Source organism: Lipophrys pholis (genome assembly GCF_963383615.2).
Source record: "Lipophrys pholis genome assembly, chromosome: 8".
Classification (NCBI taxonomy): Eukaryota; Metazoa; Chordata; class Actinopteri; order Blenniiformes; family Blenniidae; genus Lipophrys; species Lipophrys pholis.
Genome location: NC_137630.1, coordinates 32,751,616 through 32,766,607, shown reverse-complemented (window position 1 = coordinate 32,766,607; position 14,992 = coordinate 32,751,616). Strand labels below are relative to the sequence as shown.

The following is a 14,992-nucleotide window of genomic DNA, read 5'->3' as shown; positions in this document are numbered from 1 at the left end:
AGGACTGGAGCACAAACTTTGTCTCCATCAGTTTTACTTCCTGGTGCAGAGAACGGAGAGAGTGAGTCTGAGGGAAGAGAGAACGGAGAGAGTGAGTCTGAGGGAAGAGAGAACGGAGAGAGTGAGTCTGAGGGAAGAGAGAACGGAGAGAGTGAGTCTGAGGGAAGAGAGAACGGAGAGAGTGAGTCTGAGGGAAGAGAGAACGGAGAGAGTGAGTCTGAGGGAAGAGAGAACGGAGAGAGTGAGTCTGAGGGAAGAGAGAATGAAGAGAGTGAGTCTGAGGGAAGAGAGAATGAAGAGAGTGAGTCTGAGGGAAGAGAGAACGGAGAGAGTGAGTCTGAGGGAAGAGAGAACGGAGAGAGTGAGTCTGAGGGAAGAGAGAACGGAGAGCAGGAAGAGCACAACGTGGAAAAAGACTCAAAAGCAAATGTTTGACATCAGTCTTCATCCATCATCCATCCACCCATTCATCCATCCAATCATCTATCATCCATCCATCCATCCACCATCCATCCATCCATCATCCATCCACCCATTCATCCATCTAATCATCCACCATCCATCCATCCATCATCCATCCACCCATTCATCCATCCAATCATCTATCATCCATCCATCCATCCACCATCCATCCATCCATCATCCATCCATCATCCATCCACCCATTCATCCATCTAATCATCCATCATCCATCCATCCATCCACCATCCATCCATCCATCATCCATCCATCCATCCACCCATTCATCCATCCAATCATCCATCATCCATCCATCCATCCACCATCCATCCACCATCCATCCATCCATCCACCCATTCATCCATCCATCATCCATCCATCCATCCATCCATCCACCATCCATCCATCCATCCACCCACCCATTCATCCATCCATCATCCATCCATCCATCCATCATCCATCCATCCATCCACCCATTCATCCATCCAATCATCCATCATCCATCCATCCATCCACCATCCATCCATCCATCCATCCACCATCCATCCATCCATCCACCCATTCATCCATCCATCATCCATCCATCCATCCATCCATCCATCCATCCACCATCCATCCATCCATCCACCCATTCATCCATCCATCATCCATCCATCCATCCATCCATCCACCCATTCATCCATCCAATCATCCATCCATCATCCATCCATCCATCCATCCACCCATTCATCCATCCAATCATCCATCCACCCATTCATCCATCCACCCATTCATCCACTAGGGGCAGCAGAGCTCAGGAGACTTCAGGAATAATTTCAAAAATCCAAATTGTTGCTGAAAAGATGAAAGAAGTTTGAAGCTGGAATGTTTATTTTTTATTCTTGAATTCTCGTCAAACTTTCCATCGTATTTTACTTCTTTGTGGCCTGACTGGATTAGAATGAGATCGTTGTTGCTGTTTAATGTTTAATTCTTCTTCTCCTAAAGACACATTAATAAAAAGCTGTTACTTTGTCAGGCTGAACCGGAAGCAGCTCTTATTGTGGTGAGCGTTTCGATTCGGAGGGCGGAAAAGGAAGCGGCTTAAAACTCGTGAATAGTTGAGAAGTTTGGATCGGGAGTGATCCGGTTCTGATCGGGTTGTGGACCAGCTTTGAACAACCCCCCCCCCCCCCCTCCCCCCCTGGTTGGGTTCAGCTTCCGGTGAGAAGATGTCTTCAGGGGGGTTTCGGGGGCAGTTCCTCTACAATCTGCCCTCCGCCGTCATCTCCGACTTCTGCCGGGCCATGGACGTCCTGTCGGACTCGGACTGGACCCGCTTCGGTGAGTCCGAACTCAACCTGGAGGAGTGTGTGTGTGTGTGTGTGTGTGTGTGTGTGTGTGTGTGTGTGTGTGTGTGTGTGTGTGTGTGTGTGTGTGTGTGTGTGTGTGTGTGTGTGTGTGTGTGTGTGTGTGTCGGGGGGTTCTTATCACTTTATTCACTTAAATCAGAGTGAAAAACGTTCAGCAGATGGTACTTTAGATCAGAGTTCTGATCAGATTCTGGTTCAGGCAGAACGTGAGGGTCTCTGGAGGGTCTTGGTGGTGGAGATGTCATCACGTCATTGAACACTGAAGTAGTTGTTGGTGGAGGATTCTGGAGGTTCTGGTGGTTTGTGGAGGTTCTCATTGTGGTGGTGTCGTTTGAATCGAGCTGGATGTTGGTAGAACATCTGGCTGAAAGAGGGTGGTGGTTTAGTGGGCAGGTACTTTGTTCCATCCATCTTGAATCTTGTTCAGGGTCTTGTTCAGGTTCAGGGTCTTGTTCAGGTTCAGGGTCTTGTTCAGGTTCTTGTTCGGGGTCGTGGGGCGTTGGAGCTGATCCCAGAGGACGGGGTCAGGTTCACCTGGACAGGTGTCCAGTCCGTCACGGGGAAAGAACCTTGTTGATTCAGTCTGTCGGGGGGTTCTTCGTCAAAATGACTGGAAATGGAAGCTGTTGTTTGTTGGTTCTGGTTGTTTGTTTGTTCTGGTTGTTTGTTTGTTGGTTCTGGTTGTTTGTTTGTTTGTTCTGGTTGTTTGTTGGTTCTGGTTGGTTCTGGTTGTTTGTTGGTTCTGGTTGTTTGTTTGTTCTGGTTGTTTGTTTGTTTGTTTGTTCTGGTTGTTTGTTGGTTCTGGTTGGTTCTGGTTGTTTGTTTGTTGGTTCTGGTTGTTTGTTGGTTCTGGTTGGTTCTGGTTGTTTGTTTGTTGGTTCTGGTTGTTTGTTGGTTCTGGTTGTTGATTGGCTAGCTGTCAGACGTTTTGTGTTTCTGGAACATTTCATGGGCCCGGTTCTCTGGTTCTACTGGAGGGTGACATTCTGCAGATCAACCACAAGGTGTCAGCAAACAGCAACTTTGAGTTTCTCAGTCGTTGGATTTCTGCCCCGAAAACACGACAGATTTTAAAGGTTTGTTTTTTGTCTGGTCTCGTAGCGTCGGAGGTCCTCAGGAACGTGACGGACGTGCGACTCGCCGACCGGAGCGAGCGGCGCACCGATTGGGTAATCCGACACCTCGAGAACCGCAACGAGCGAGTCGGCTATCTGGTAGACGTTCTGGAACGTCTGCAGTTACTCCGCCAGCGAGACATTATCCTGAGCTGTGAGTTCACCTCCGACCTCCATGACCTCTGACCTCCATGACCTCTGACCTCCATGACCTCTGACCTCCAACCTGCTTGTCTTTCTGCAGCGACGTCCAGTCTGAACCCCTCCCCCTTCCCCCCTCCTCCAGTTATGGCGCTTCGACCCCTTCCTCAGGGTGACCCCAAACAGCCTGAAGCTCCGCCCACTCTCAGCACCAATCAACTGAGCACAGCGGGTAACACACACACGTCCAATCAGATTGGACCGGCTGCTGATTATTAATCAATCAGCCAATCACAGCTCTCCGTTTTGCTGACATCAACATGTTTCTCGTCTTAATTCAGTCGATAAAGGCGGCGGAGGAGCGGTGCTGTTACCACCGCCGGCCCCGCCCCCTTCCTGCCTGCTGTCCTGTGTTCACCAACAAGCCCAAGTAACACACACACACACACACACACACACAGTCATGATGAGTCATGATGATGATGATGATGATGATGTCGTCACTTCCCAGTCCGCCGCCACCGTGTCGTGCAGCGCTGCGGTGATGTGCTGGACGTACGAAGAGGTGCATGCTGGGACGGAGGGCTTTTCCGCAGCCCGCCAGGTGGGCGAAGGCGGCTTCGGCGTCGTGTACCGAGCGTCTCTGGGGAATGCCGACTGTGCCGTGAAGAGACTGAAAGAGGTCAGCCAATCACAGCACAGCGCTGCCCCCTACAGCCAGACACAGAAACCAGATAAGTGACAGTCAGAGGAGACTGGCGGCAGAATGTGACTGGTCTCTTGTTGTCATGGTGACAGGACGGCGAGCTGGACTGGAACACGCTGAGGGAGAGCTTCCAGACGGAGGTGGAGAAACTGTCGAAGTGAGAGAATACGCGCCATCATTCCTTATATTTGTTGGATATAGGAGCGATGCACCGATTCCAGCTTTCTAAAGGACGAGTACTAGTGAGCACTAACCTGTAGCTCCTTTAAGGCTACGTCACCTCCACCAGCCTCCCAGTCCATGGTAGCATAGCAGCTCTCTGCTTTAATCAGGTTTAGCATGTAGCATGTAGCATGGCTCGGAGTTATGTGCTCAGCAGTTAAACTACTGAGCACATCGAGCTCACCCTGCTGGTGACCAAGTTGCTGGTGACCAAGTTGCTGGTGACCAAGTTGCTGGTGTTGCTCCTCTTGATATTTTGTCAGAACATAATTTATGTTGCTCGTCCTCGGTTGCGTTGCCGCTGCATGACATCACGTAATACTGTCCAGGTTGCATCGGGGATCTGTTAAGAGTACCAGTACTCGGTGCAGTATCAGACCCGATAGTGGTTTTGGTATCTGTGCATCAGCAGTATTTGTTGATGATCGTGCCGTGGTGACGGAGCGTGATGCAGTAACACCTTCAGGTGTGTTTCAGGTTCCGACACCAGAACATCGTGGATCTGTTGGGCTTCAGTGTCGGAGGAGGAACCATGTGTCTGATCTATGGCTACATGCACAACAGATCTCTGGAGGACCAGCTACACAATGTAACACACACACACACACACACACACACACACACACACACACACACACTTGACATGTTTCGGTGTGTGTTTTAGGAAAGTGCGGTTCTGTCCTGGCCTCAGAGAATCAGTATTGTGACGGGAGCTTCAGCAGCGCTGCAGTTCCTCCACCGTCCTCCAGGAGGACAAATGTCTCTGATCCATGGAGACGTCAAGAGGTTGGTGGTTCAACAAAAACTACATTAGTTCCTATACATTAGTACTCCGTTACAGTTGCTATTCCTTAAAAAAGTGGAGTAACTTTACCAGCCAACGGATACAGGAAGTAGTTTAGTTGGAAAGCAGGCGGACAGCTAACCGTTAGATACATGCTAATGCTAACACTGCTAACAGCGGGACAGCTTGGATGTGTCTGTTAGCAGAGATGAGTTCGGCCCCGTTTCCACGACAACGAATACGAGTGTATCCGCAAAACTTTCTTCACCTTTGGGGGGTCCGTTTCCACGACACCAGTGTTCTGATCCACTGTGTCCATGAAGGTTTTAATCCGGCTCCCAAAGTGGAAAGATTCTTTCACGGTCTCTGTTCCCTCCTGCAGAGACTGATGGAGGCTCCAGAGCCTGTTACTGCTCATCTCCCCCTCCCTCCTGCTCACCCCCCCCCCCTCCCTCCTGCTCATCCGGTTGTAGATAAACGGAGTGGTACGACCCATAGTGGTACGACCCGTAGTGGTACGACCCATAGCGGTACGACCCGCGGTCCATATTCTAGTTTTATCCTCCAGATCAGTAGTTTAATAGTTGAGACTCTCCCTGATATCATCCGGTTCCTCATCAGTCCACTAGGATGTCAGGTTCTCTACATTTTCTTCACCTTTACAGTGTTTGGTTCTCTGCACACGTCTGTGTGGTTTCATTACAAAATCAAGCAGCAGCGCCCTCCAGTGGCCCGGCAGACTAACTACACCGTTGTCTCTGCTGCTGCAGTGGAAACACTCTCCTTTTTTGGAGGATGAGGTGTCGTCACATGAAACGTTGTGGTGTAATCAGGGCCTTAGTTCAAGCTGAATGAGGTACTCCTCCTTTTCAGATAATGCTAATTCTGACTTTAGCATTCGGCTAGGACTAGCTTTAGCATGGGGCTAGGACTAGCTTTAGCGTGGGGTTCGGACTAGCTTTAGCATGGGGCTAGGACTAGCTTTAGCGTGGGGTTCGGACTAGCTTTAGCGTGAGGCTAGGACTAGCTTTAGCGTGGGGCTAGGACTAGCTTTAGCGTGGGGTTCGGACTAGCTTTAGCGTGGGGCTAGGACTAGCTTTAGCGTGGGTCTAGGTGACTGGTGAAATACTTGGACTACAACTTCCTGTGACTGTGAGCAGTTCCAACATCCTGCTGGACCGCCATATGGAGGCCAAGCTGTCGGACTTCGGTCTGGCCCGTTTTCGGCCTCGCGGTTCGTCGGGCTGCCTGACGACGCAGACGGGCTCCATCGGTAAAACGGAGACTGTGAGAGGAACGCTAGCTTACCTGCCGGAGGAATACCTGCGGAACGGCCAGCTGGGGACGACGCTGGACGTCTTCAGCTTCGGAGTGGTGAGTCGCACCGTTCATCTGGTCCCAACAGGAAGTAGAAACCTCGTCGGTCTTCTGATGAAGGAGCCCAAGTACCCTTCTGTTGGTCGTGACTCTGGTGAACGTGGCGTGTTTCAGGTGCTGCTGGAGGTGCTGACCGGACGGCGAGCGGTGGAGAAACACCGAGCGTCTCCAGATCGATACCTGGTCAGATCAAACGTCGTTATCGTACCAAGACTCTGTGTCACCACTCCAGCCCAGGTTCTCCTGGACTTGGTGCTTTTATTTTGACAGTCACTGTAATAACAATCCAACTTGGTAGTTTTATTTTGACAGTCACTGTAATACAATCTAATTTGGTAGTTTTATTTTGACAGTCAATGTATTAACAGTCCAACTTCCTAGTTAGGGAGGACTAACTAGTACTGGTGGTGGCTAGTCTGCTCGCTGGAGAATGGTCGTGTGGGTGTTCTGTCAAAACAAAATAATATTAAATACGAAGGAAGTTTTTGACACGGGTCCGTTTCTATTTAATGAAACTGTAGTTTTCATGTGTCGACTTGTAGTACTAGTACACAGTGAGGTACAGGAGCTTGTCCAACATGGCGTCGCCTGGTCCTGGACGGTTCAGCCAGGCTTCTGCCTAGTTCCATTCGGGACCGCCGCCTGGTTCTTGCTCTGGTCCAGGTCCTCACTGGTGGTTCCGGTTTTGGTTTGCAGAAGGACCTGGTGGAGGGTCTGGAAGAGAACCAGTCCGAATCGTCTCCAGATGTGTGGCTGAAGCAGCTGGACCAACATCTGACTTCAGGTGACCTTTGGAACCGACCGTGACTCCACCTCCTCAGGGCAGCCGCCGGTCTGTGAGCTGCTGTTCTCTGTCCACCTGCAGGAGGCACTGTCGAGCCCCCCGGCTGCCAGCAGGTGGCGGCGTTGGCCTGCAAGAGTCTCAGGAAGTTCTGGAAGAAAAGACCCAAGATGATCACGGTCAGAACCGACACTCCTAGAGATCTGGACTCCAAGGAGGGCCACGACACAAAACTGCTCCGGGAGGTCTGGATCTGGTCTGGAGGGTGTTAGATTCAGGTTCAGATGATCTGGACTCTGAAGTTCAGGTTCCAGTAGTCTTGACCTCCTTGAATTCAGGTCCATCCAGTCTGGGTTTCGACAGAAGCAGGGTCTGGAGTTCTGGAGGCATTCCTCAGGGCTCCTGTCTGGATCCCCTGCAGTTTGTGACCCTGGTGTTTTTTCTCTGCAGGTTTTGGAGAACCTTGAAGAGGTCCTCAGACTTGTGCAGGACTCCTCCTGGTCCTCGTCTCCCCGGAACCAGCAGAACCCTCCAGAACAGCACCCCAAACCCCCCCACTCCCTGGACTCTAGTATGGGGGTTCTGGTCCAGCAGCTGTCCAGACTGGGACCACGAGAGAACACTTTCCCCTCCCAGCTCTCCTCCTCCTCCTCCTCCTCTTCCTCCTCCTTCTCCTCTTCTTCATCTTCCACTTTCAGTTCCTTCACGGCTCCTCACCCACTCCACTCCTCCTCTTCTCCTCCCCCCCCCTCCTCTTCCTCCTCCTCGTCATTCGTGGGTCCGTGTGAAACCGATGAGAGTCGAGGATTCTCTCAGTACCTCCCGTCCAACGGGACCAGTAGACCTGAGCTCAGATTGCCGTCTGTTCCCACCGAGGACCAGGACCAGGACCAGGACCACGACCACTTCCTCCCTGCCAGAGGCCGGACTCCACCCGGGCCCCTCAGGGTGGCACCTGCAGGACCGGACCCCAGAGAGGGGGGGCTGCATGCAGAGTCTCCTGGGAAGTCTCTGCAGTCCACATCTCCTGGACACTCAGGTACGGCTCCGGGTCCACCAGGTCCTCCTGGTCCACCAGGTCCAGACCTCCTCCCTCCCAGGAGATGCCAGCAGGAGGAGAAGAGTCAGAACCAGGAGGGACGGATCCAGACGCCGGAGCTGATCTCCTTCTTCTTCCTCTTCTCCTTCATCACCTCGCTGTTTGTCAACCATCAGTTCATCTCCGGTTCTGGTCTGGTTTCAGTCCCGGTTCTGGTCTGGTTTCAGTCTCCGTCTCCTTCTAGTTCCGTCCTGAAGTGGATTTATTTGTTATTTACAGTAAAAACAGAAAACGAGTGACTGGTTGAACGAACGAATGCTGACTGCTGGTGACTTCAGGATTCATGCGTTCCCTCCTGCAGGAAACGGTCCAGTCAGATTGTGAATGTTAGCCTTCGCTAACGACACAGTGGCTAATGCTAATGCTAGGTCCCACCAGCTGTTAGCCTGTTGAGATAGCGGGAAGCTGTTTAATGCTGAGGAACAGGAACGGCCCCCAGTAAACAGCAGCGCAGTGAAATCCTAACCTGCTGAAGTTCCACCTCCGACTCGCGTCCTGAGCTCAGTGGAACCGAGGCCCCGTTTCCACGACGACGTCTCAGTTGAAATCACATCGTTTTTACAATTTAGTTTCAGAAATCTCCGCATTTCCACGACGGCGTTCTGAAAACGGTGTAGTTTCCGCCTGTGAGTTGGTTTTGATCACAAGTTCCTGGAATGTAATAGAATGTAGTTTGTGCTGCTGCTGAGAGTAATGTGATTACTCTCCTGCTGGGTTTCAGACGGCGGGAGAAGCTCGCAGGACTTCAGAGGACCAGAGGAAAGTGACGAGCTCGACTTCCTTCCCGCCAAACGACCCTGAACTCCACCTGAAGGTTTCCAACGCAGCCGTGAAAGTTCTGATCACTTTGGTGGTGTTGGAACCAAACGAACGCTGGAGGACTGGACGCTGGAGGACTGGACGCTGGAGGACTGAACGCTGGAGGGCTGGAGGACTGGACGCTGGAGGACTGGACGCTGGAGGACTGGACGCTGGAGGGCTGGAGGACTGGAGGACTGAATGCTGGAGGACTGGACGCTGGAGGACTGGACGCTGGAGGGCTGGACGCTGGAGGGCTGGACGCTGGAGGGCTGGACGCTGGAGGACTGGAGGACTGAATGCTGGAGGGCTGGACGCTGGAAGACTGAACGCTGGAGGGCTGGAGGACTGGACGCTGGAGGACTGGACGCTGGAGGACTGGACGCTGGAGGGCTGGACGCTGGAGGGCTGGACGCTGGAGGACTGGAGGACTGGACGCTGGAGGACTGGACGCTGGAGGACTGGACGCTGGAGGAGGATCTTCTCCAAAGATCACCTGTTGTTAGAAACGCTCACACTCGTCTTGACGCTCTGGTTCTCAACCTCTGTGTGAAGCAGAACCATCGTCCAGTAACGGTTCTGCTCGACGTCTCTCTCTGGGTTTGTCTTTCAAAGAGAAGAATTCCAGGTCTTCATCACCTGGCGACTCTTCATCAGTCTGCACGTCTTCGGTCATTAACCATCATGAAGCTTTGAACTTTCCCTTCATCCTCCGATCAGCCCGGAGCTTTATTAATGCTGAAGTCACTCCGAGAGCTTCCCACACGTTCTCCACACGTTCTCCACATTTCAACGACTTTATCTCCAGGTTTCATATTAACTGATGCTTGTCAGAGTTTTGCATTAACTTGACTTTTCTCACTTCTGGTTCTAAAAAATCATTCAAATATTTTCTTTTTGTCTGGTAAAATCCCATTTCAACAAATGCTTTATTTTATTGTGAAATTTTTCACCAAATAAATTAAGATATTTTAATTAAGAATTTTTCTGTATTTTTTTTAAGATTATATTTTTACAATCTCTCAAGTGTTGGGGGGGGGGGGGGGGGGGGGGGGGGTATAATTAACATAAACATGTCAAACATTATTTTTTACCTGCAGTGTGTGTGTGTTGGTGTTTTTGCTGCCACCTGCTGGACACAGCAGCTTTCTAAAGTTCAGTCCCTCAAACTACTTTAAACTAGTTTGATTCGAGATTCTAACTTTCCCAAGTTTCACTCTGACTTTTTAGAAAGTTGTTCATACCGGGGTTAACCAGCAGGGGGCAGAGTTCACCAGCAGCATGAGAAGGTTTGATTGACTTTTAAACAGTGAAAGTTGATCAGATCGGTCTGGTTGAGTTGGGTGGCGCCCCCTGGTGGTAGACTAACTGCCCGAGAGATTTAAACCGTGAAGAAGAAGCAGTCCTGGAGGTTGGTTGTCGCGACGACGGAAAGATGAAGAAAAGAAGAAATAGCTGGAATTCTTCTCCAGTTTTTCTTTCGCTTCAGATTTCAGCCGCAAAAAAGAAAAAAAGAAAAAGTGGAAAATGAGAAACAGACCGAGGAGGAGGAGCAGAAGAGGAGGGGAGCCGGTCTGGCTGGAGGAGGAGGAGGAGGAGGAGGAGGAAGAGGAGGAGAGCCGGTCTGGCTCAGATGTCTGGCTGGAGGAGGAGGAGGAAGAGGAGGAGGAAGAGGAGGAGGAGTCGTGGTGCAGCTCTGCTACTCAGATCAAAGTTTCACACCAAAGCTTGAAGCTGCTGAAAGAAACACGACAGTTTGTCTGCAGGAGAAGTGAGGATCCAGCAGGAGGAGGAGGAGGAGGAGGAGGAGGAGAGGTCTGGGACAAAGTGAAGAAGACCTGAGACCCTCAGACGAGGAGGCTTCCATCCGGATCCTGGTTTTGGAGGCGGAGCAATTCGTTGCCATGGCGATGGAGACCAGGAGACGATTGGGGGGGGCTCTGACCTCCGACCAGGTGAGGACCAGCTGACCTGCAGGTGTTGACATGCAGTTGAACTGCCCTGCTGGGGTTTAGCCTCCCTCCTGCTCCTCCTGCTCCTCCTTCTTCACCTCCTCCTCCTTCTTCACCTCCTCCTGCTCCTACTGCTCCTACTGCTCCTCCTGCTCCTCCTCCTGCTCCTCCTTCTTCACCTCCTCCTCCTTCACCTCTTCCTCCTCCTCCTCCTTCACCTCCTCCTCCTCCTTCACCTCCTCCTCCTCCTTCACCTCTTCCTCCTCCTCCTCCTTCACCTCCTCCTCCTTCACCTCTTCCTCCTCCTTCACCTCCTCCTCCTTCACCTCTTCCTCCTCCTCCTCCTTCACCTCCTCCTCCTTCACCTCTTCCTCCTCCTTCTCCTTCACCTCCTCCTTCTCCTTCACCTCCTCCTCCTCCTTCACCTCCTCCTCCTTCACCTCTTCCTCCTCCTCTTCCTCCTCCTCCTCCTTCACCTCTTCCTCCTCCTTCTCCTTCACCTCCTCCTTCTCCTTCACCTCCTCCTCCTTCACCTCCTCCTCCTCCTTCACCTCCTCCTCCTTCACCTCCTCCTCCTCCTTCACCTCTTCCTCCTCCTTCACCTCCTCCTCCTTCACCTCCTCCTTCTCCTTCACCTCCTCCTCCTTCACCTCCTCCTCCTCCTTCACCTCCTCCTCCTTCACCTCCTCCTCCTCCTTCACCTCTTCCTCCTCCTCTTCCTCCTCCTCCTCCTTCACCTCCTCCTCCTTCACCTCTTCCTCCTCCTCCTCCTTCACCTCTTCCTCCTCCTTCTCCTTCACCTCCTCCTCCTCAGTTCAGCACCATGAGGTTCTCCACCTGAACGCTCCCAGCAGCGCCTTCTACAGTACAGGTGAGTCCACTGCAGCTCCCTCATGCTGAAGGCGCTCACACACACACACACACACACACACACACACACACACACACACACACACACACACACACACACACACACACACACACAACACACAGCAGCTGGATCTGTTGTCTATTTTTAAGCTTCTGGCTCTTCATTCATATCTGCCCATGTCTGTCCACACTCCTGTGTGTGTGTGTGTGTGTGTGTGTGTGTGTGTGTGTGTGTGTGTGTGTGTGTGTGTGTGTGTGTGTTAATTACTGACTGCATTTTGATTCCACTGTCTCACTCTGATTTGTTGACTCATCTCTTTTTTTCATCATTGTCTCGCTTCCTGTTTTTACTGTTACAAGAAATTACAAATAAATGTTTCAACTGAGCTCTCTCTCTCTCTCTCTCTCTCTCTCTCTCTCTCTCTCTCTCTCTCTCTCTCTCTCTCTCTCTCTCTCTCTCTCTCTCTCTCTCTCTCTCTCTCTCTCTCTCTCTCTCTCTGTCTCTGTCTCTCTCTGTCTCTCTCTCTGTCTCTGTCTCTCTGTCTCTGTCTCTCTCTCTGTCTCTGTCTCTCTGTCTGTCTGTCTGTCTCTCTCTCTCTGTCTCACTCTCTGTCTCTGTCTCTCTCTCTCTCTCTCTGTCTCTCTGTCTCTCTTTCTCTCTCTCTCTCTCCATCCACATGTCCTGAGGGGATGGGCGAGCGAGCTTGGCTCTCAGTAAGTCAGTGGGTCACTGCGGGGGAGGGGTGTGGGGTCAGAGGTCAGCCTGTAGCTTTATCTCCTCCCTGCTCGGTGATAAGAGGGTGCGTTTGTTTTCCTCTGCTGTTGATGTGCATTTGGGAAGGGCGCTGCAGACGGGTGGTGTTTACTCACAGCACACCGTAACCTCAGGGTGCGTTTGATTTGTTGATCCTCTTGAGCAATGAGGGTTTGTTGGTTTGTTGGTGACCCCAGAAGTTTTTACTCTTGACTCCACAGGCAGGTGGAGTTTAGCTGTGTTCCAGCAGGCAGGGACCTGAGGGTGTGTTTGATTTGTTGATAGGACCCTCCCCTTCCCTCCTCATCAGTCACTGGGGTATCTTTGTTTTATGTAACATTGATGTGGGTGTGTTTGTTTCAGGGCCTGGGGAGGGGGGGGGGGGGTGCCTGTTGGTTTGGAGAGCAGCTCCCTTGCAGGGGTGTGTTTGATTTTACTATCACAAAGTGACCTTGCTGTTGAGTGGAGTCAGAACCACTTGGTGGCGTCTCGTGATCAGGAGCGCTTGTTTCGCTGCAGGGAGCCGCCTGAAGCGCAGGACTCTTCTCCAGATTCTGCTCGTTGCTAAGCTGCTAAAGAAGAACAGATCTGAGAGTTTAGAATGAAGAGAAAGACCTCTACAGAGAACCTCGTTCTGTCCTGAACCTCTACAGAGAACCTCGTTCTGTCCTCAACCTCTACAGAGAACCTCGTTCTGTCCTGAACCTCTACAGAGAACCTCGTTCTGTCCTCAACCTCTACAGAGAACCTCGTTCTGTCCTGAACCTCTACAGAGAACCTCGTTCTGTCCTGAACCTCTACAGAGAACCATGTTCTGTCCTGAACCTCTCCAGAGAACCTCGTTCTGTCCTGAACCTCTACAGAGAACCTCGTTCTGTCCTGAACCTTCATGAACCTCTCCAGAGAACCTCGTTCTGTCCTGAACCTTCATCAACCCACGGTGGAGTCTTTTGAGGTTCTGTGAGGATCCCCACCAGCAGGAGGAGAGGAACCAACACTTCTAAGATGCTGCTATTATTTTAATGACCATTATGTTAAAGAACAGGGAATGGTTCCGTCCCTAGTATTGATCTTAATATTACACCTACTAGACAGTCAAACTCTTTTATTATTATTCCCACAACTAGAGTTTCAAACATTTTCCTAATAATGTTCTTCATTTTTCATCCAATATTTCAGGTCCCTGATAAAATAATTCCAGGTTCTTCTTTCTATTTGTTCCAGTTTTTACATCATTTCTCTGACGTTTTATTTAAAGGTTCTATGTGTTCCGTTCATTAACCCTACTGAGTTACAACTAACAATGTTATCAACTAATTCATCACTGCTAGTTTAAGTCAATCAGATCTGGACCTGGTTTGTTTCCTGGTTAATTAATAAATGAATAAACACCAATAAAACATGTCTTCTAAACTAAAAGCAGCTTAATGTGATTCAGCCAATCGCTGCAGCCCACAGGAACCTGTCAACGTTCTACTTCCTGGGACTAAGAGCACTTTTCCTCTGGTCACTGTGGAACCGACTACTAGTCAGGAAACAGGGGAAATAAAGTGATGGTTCTGGTTCTGGTTCTGGTTAGGGTTCTGGTTCTGGTTCTGGTTAGGGTTCTGGTTCTGGATATGTTTAGGGTTCTGGTTCTGGTTAGGGTTATGTTTAGGGTTCTGGTTCTGGTTATGTTTAGGGTTCTGGTTCTGCTTAGGGTTCTGGTTCTGGTTATGTTTAGGGTTCTGGTTCTGGTTAGGGTTCTGGTTATGTTTAGGGTTCTGGTTCTGGTTAGGGTTATGTTCTGGTTTTGGTTCTGGTTCTGGCGACTGGAAGGGTTAGGGTTATGGTTATGTTTAGGGTTCTAGTTCTGGTTAGGGTTCTGGTTCTGGTAGGGTTATGTTTAGGGTTCTGGTTTTGGTTCTGGTTCTGGTTCTGGCAGCAGGAGTCAGAGTTTTTGTGTTTGAAATGAAAACTTGAATGTTTTGCTTCCTGCTTGTCGAGGCTCCAGTCGTGACGTTCTGCTGTTCAGGGTTCAGAAGCTGGGTTAGGGTTAGAGCTAACGGGGTTAGGGTTAGACCTAACTGGGTTAGGGTTAGAGCTAACTGGGTTAGGGTTAGAGCTAACGGGGTTAGGGTTAGAGCTAACTGGGTTAGGGGTAGAGCTAACTGGGTTAGGGTTAGAGCTAACTGGGTTAGGGTTAGAGCTAACTGGGTTAGGGTTAGAGCTAACTGGGTTAGGGTTAGACCTAACTGGGTTAGGGGTAGAGCTAACTGGGTTAGGGTTAGAGCTAACTGGGTTAGGGTTAGAGCTAACTGGGTTAGGGTTAGACCTAACTGGGTTAGGGTTAGAGCTAACGGGGTTAGGGTTAGAGCTAACTGGGTTAGGGTTAGACCTAACTGGGTTAGGGTTAGACCTAACTGGGTTAGGGTTAGACCTAACTGGGTTAGGGTTAGAACTAACTGGGTTAGGGTTAGAGCTAACGGGGTTAGGGTTAGAGCTAACTGGGTTAGGGTTAGAGCTAACTGGGTTAGGGTTAGACCTAACGGGGTTAGGGTTAGAGCTAACGGGGTTAGGGTTAGAGCTAACTGGGTTAGGGT

The 14,992-nt window shown here is 50.7% G+C and overlaps 1 protein-coding gene across 1 annotated transcript; it reads left to right on the top strand.

Moving 5' to 3' along the window:
* Positions 1 to 1,513: 1,513 nt before the first annotated feature.
* On the top strand, positions 1,514 to 9,387 carry irak1 (interleukin-1 receptor-associated kinase 1; the record flags this gene model as incomplete). The annotated part of the gene is made up of 14 exons (XM_080468585.1): positions 1,514 to 1,782; positions 2,913 to 3,080; positions 3,171 to 3,299; positions 3,409 to 3,497; positions 3,579 to 3,749; positions 3,866 to 3,930; positions 4,473 to 4,584; positions 4,660 to 4,781; positions 5,940 to 6,153; positions 6,271 to 6,339; positions 6,853 to 6,940; positions 7,022 to 7,116; positions 7,388 to 8,191; positions 8,758 to 9,387. The coding sequence occupies exons 1-14, from the start codon at positions 1,671 to 1,673 to the stop codon at positions 9,385 to 9,387; spliced, it is 2,868 nt and encodes a 955-aa protein (XP_080324711.1). The 5' UTR covers positions 1,514 to 1,670.
* Between the last annotated feature and the right edge of the window lie 5,605 nt (positions 9,388 to 14,992).